This window comes from Silene latifolia, chromosome 1 (assembly GCF_048544455.1).
Source record: "Silene latifolia isolate original U9 population chromosome 1, ASM4854445v1, whole genome shotgun sequence".
NCBI classification, from domain to species: domain Eukaryota; kingdom Viridiplantae; phylum Streptophyta; class Magnoliopsida; order Caryophyllales; family Caryophyllaceae; genus Silene; species Silene latifolia.
This window is the reverse complement of record NC_133526.1, coordinates 36,650,375-36,652,764: the sequence shown is the minus strand read 5'-3', so window position 1 is coordinate 36,652,764 and position 2,390 is coordinate 36,650,375. Positions and strand designations below refer to the sequence as shown.

General features: G+C 37.2%; 1 protein-coding gene across 1 annotated transcript; it reads left to right on the top strand.

Annotated features, from left to right (window-relative positions):
* The first annotated feature begins 543 nt into the window (after window positions 1-543).
* On the top strand, window positions 544-1,648 carry LOC141603494 (late embryogenis abundant protein 41-like). The gene is made up of 2 exons (XM_074422904.1): window positions 544-863; window positions 1,308-1,648. The coding sequence occupies exons 1-2, from the start codon at window positions 790-792 to the stop codon at window positions 1,522-1,524; spliced, it is 291 nt and encodes a 96-aa protein (XP_074279005.1). The 5' UTR covers window positions 544-789; the 3' UTR covers window positions 1,525-1,648.
* Window positions 1,649-2,390: the final 742 nt, after the last annotated feature.

The window sequence follows — 2,390 nt, the reverse complement described above, 5'->3', positions numbered from 1 at the left end:
ATGCAACTTTTTATGCCTCCCGACAACTAGCGACAATATGAGGACGTATTTCCTGTCGCGCAAAGATGTACTTTAGTACTCACTGCTCGGTTTTTGGTAGGCATAAACATCATTTTTAGGCCAGTGTTTTCTATCTTTCAAAGCCCAGTGGCCCATGGGTAGGCCCGCCAACTTATATCGGGCGGGTATGGAGATTTCAATAAGCCCGCTATAGCGGATACGGACACAAAAAATAGGCCCGTCGAACACTTTTTATACGGGGTGGCGTCCGGCCCAAGCCCGCAAACAATCGGCTCTAGTGAACACGCCTAGTGGACTAGTGGTAATGACATTGAAACTTAGGACGAAGTAACACACAAACTATAAAACGTCCCTAAGCCACGCTTAGAAGCCGACATAAACCACGACACTATCCAAGAAACAGAGATTCATACTTGAGTTCAGTATAAGCCGACCTTTTTTGAACCTTATACGCCTCTTGACCTCTTCCATAGAATCCACACAATTAATTAATCTTTTTATTTTTCAAGTAATAAAATAAACAAATTTGAATATTCCTCCACCATCTAATTTTCTATATAAACACTCTTTGCCTACTCTCTTTAGAAAACAAAGTAACAAATCTCAAACTTTGTGGAGGGAGAAACAGCCAAAGAAGGAGGTCTTCGAGTTTCCGTTCTCATATTCGCCGCTGCGTTTTGTGCTTATACGACGGCGTTTTTGGGACCTTGACTTGATTCCTAGCTCGATCACCTCTTTCTTCCGTTTCTAAAACCAAAATTAACAACAATGGCTCGTTCTCTCTCTAATGCTAAGGTTTTCGTTTCTCTTGTTGCCAATAACTTCTCCTCTGCCTTCCAGAGGTAAATACTCGTCGATTCGCCTTCCTATTGTCGCCACTATTAGAATATAAAACCGATCTTAAACTCAACCATTAGCTTAAGCTTAAGTTTTTGATTGACATGATTTCTCGGTTGTTTTATTAGGAGTATTTTCTACCCCTCGCTCTTATAATTTACGAGGATCCTTACTTCAACAATGAATCAATCTCAACTAATCCTTGTCAATAGTTATCTATTCTTTTTATGGCGTATAAGTTAATAGTATCCGTCCTAATATTAAAACAAATCAAGTATGACAAATCCGTAGTTTTGCCCTACCCATTCTTGCTTTCGTCTTATTTAATGTAGTGATTGTTATTTTTGTTGCTAATTAATATGTGAAAGTAAATTTAAATTAATTTCACCCATAAGTTTTTTTGAAATTATGATTAAAAACATTGATTGAACGTTGTTATGATGTTACAGGAGGGGTTTGGCAAACGTATCACAAGGAGTAACAGCGGTAGGAAAAGGAAGTCCGAGGATGGGAAAGACACTCCCAAAAGATGTAGGACACCCTTCCGAGAAGGCATGGATTCCTGACCCGGCCACGGGTTTCTACCGTCCGGCTAACCGTGCCGAAGAAATTGACGTTGCCCAGCTTCGTGAAATCTTCCTTAAACACAAGATTAGATCTCAATAAATTAATTAATTTTATGGTTTGGCTTGGTTTATTCAAAACAAACTTTAGTTTGATTTTGTTTGCAAGTTGGAGTGACGTTGTAAGGGTTACCTATTATTTAATGGAAAAGTTTTGTTTTACTAAAGTCTTGGGTTTTAATGATTTAACGTAATTTGTTGCATGCTTTTTGGATCTGACTTTGTTGACTTGTTCTTACTGCTGTAGCCGAAAGGTTTATGTTTTTGCGGTTTCTTTTTTTTTTTTTTGGAAATGATGTTGTGTTCAGAGATTAGGAACGACGAGTACAGATGCGCTCCACAGGAGTATATCGACAAGATAGCTAGCCTATCTATTTATTTACCACAAATTCTCATTTGTGAGTTGTGACGGACATATTCGTCACAAGCTTGTGACGGATTAAATATTACCCACTTGAGTAGGTAAGGATAAACACTGTGATTCCCTAGACTTGTCTTATCTACACAAGTGGGAGATACTTGACCCGTCATAAGTCACAAGGGAGACTTATTGTTTATTTACGAGTAGCGATAGAGTTAGGATTTTCAGTTAAGAATGCGAAAAATTTCAATGGAAGTGAAATTGTAATGCCTTATAAATGAAAATCAGAAAAAAAAATCAAAAAATTTAACTAAAATTTTCAAAATTTTTAACTAAAATTTTCAAAATTGCCAAAAACCTTGCTCCTGCTACCTTAACACCCCACCCCCTCCAATCCGCCACTGTTTACGAGTAAAAATTTAACATGGCATATTATAAACAAAAATCTAAATGTTAGGGTAGCAAAAAACTTGTTTCATCTAATTTATTATCTGACTCGGTTCATAAAATAAATATATTCGGCTTAAAATAGATCAGCCTGCTCCAAT

What these genes read in the sequence shown, in the direction of transcription:
- LOC141603494 (XM_074422904.1), top strand. Translation starts at nt 790, where the DNA reads ATGGCTCGTTCTCTCTCTAATGCTAAGGTTTTCGTTTCTCTTGTTGCC. An exon ending in TTCTCCTCTGCCTTCCAGAG is followed by an intron (nt 864 to 1,307) that starts GTAAATACTCGT and finishes ATGATGTTACAG; the next exon opens with GAGGGGTTTGGCAAACGTAT.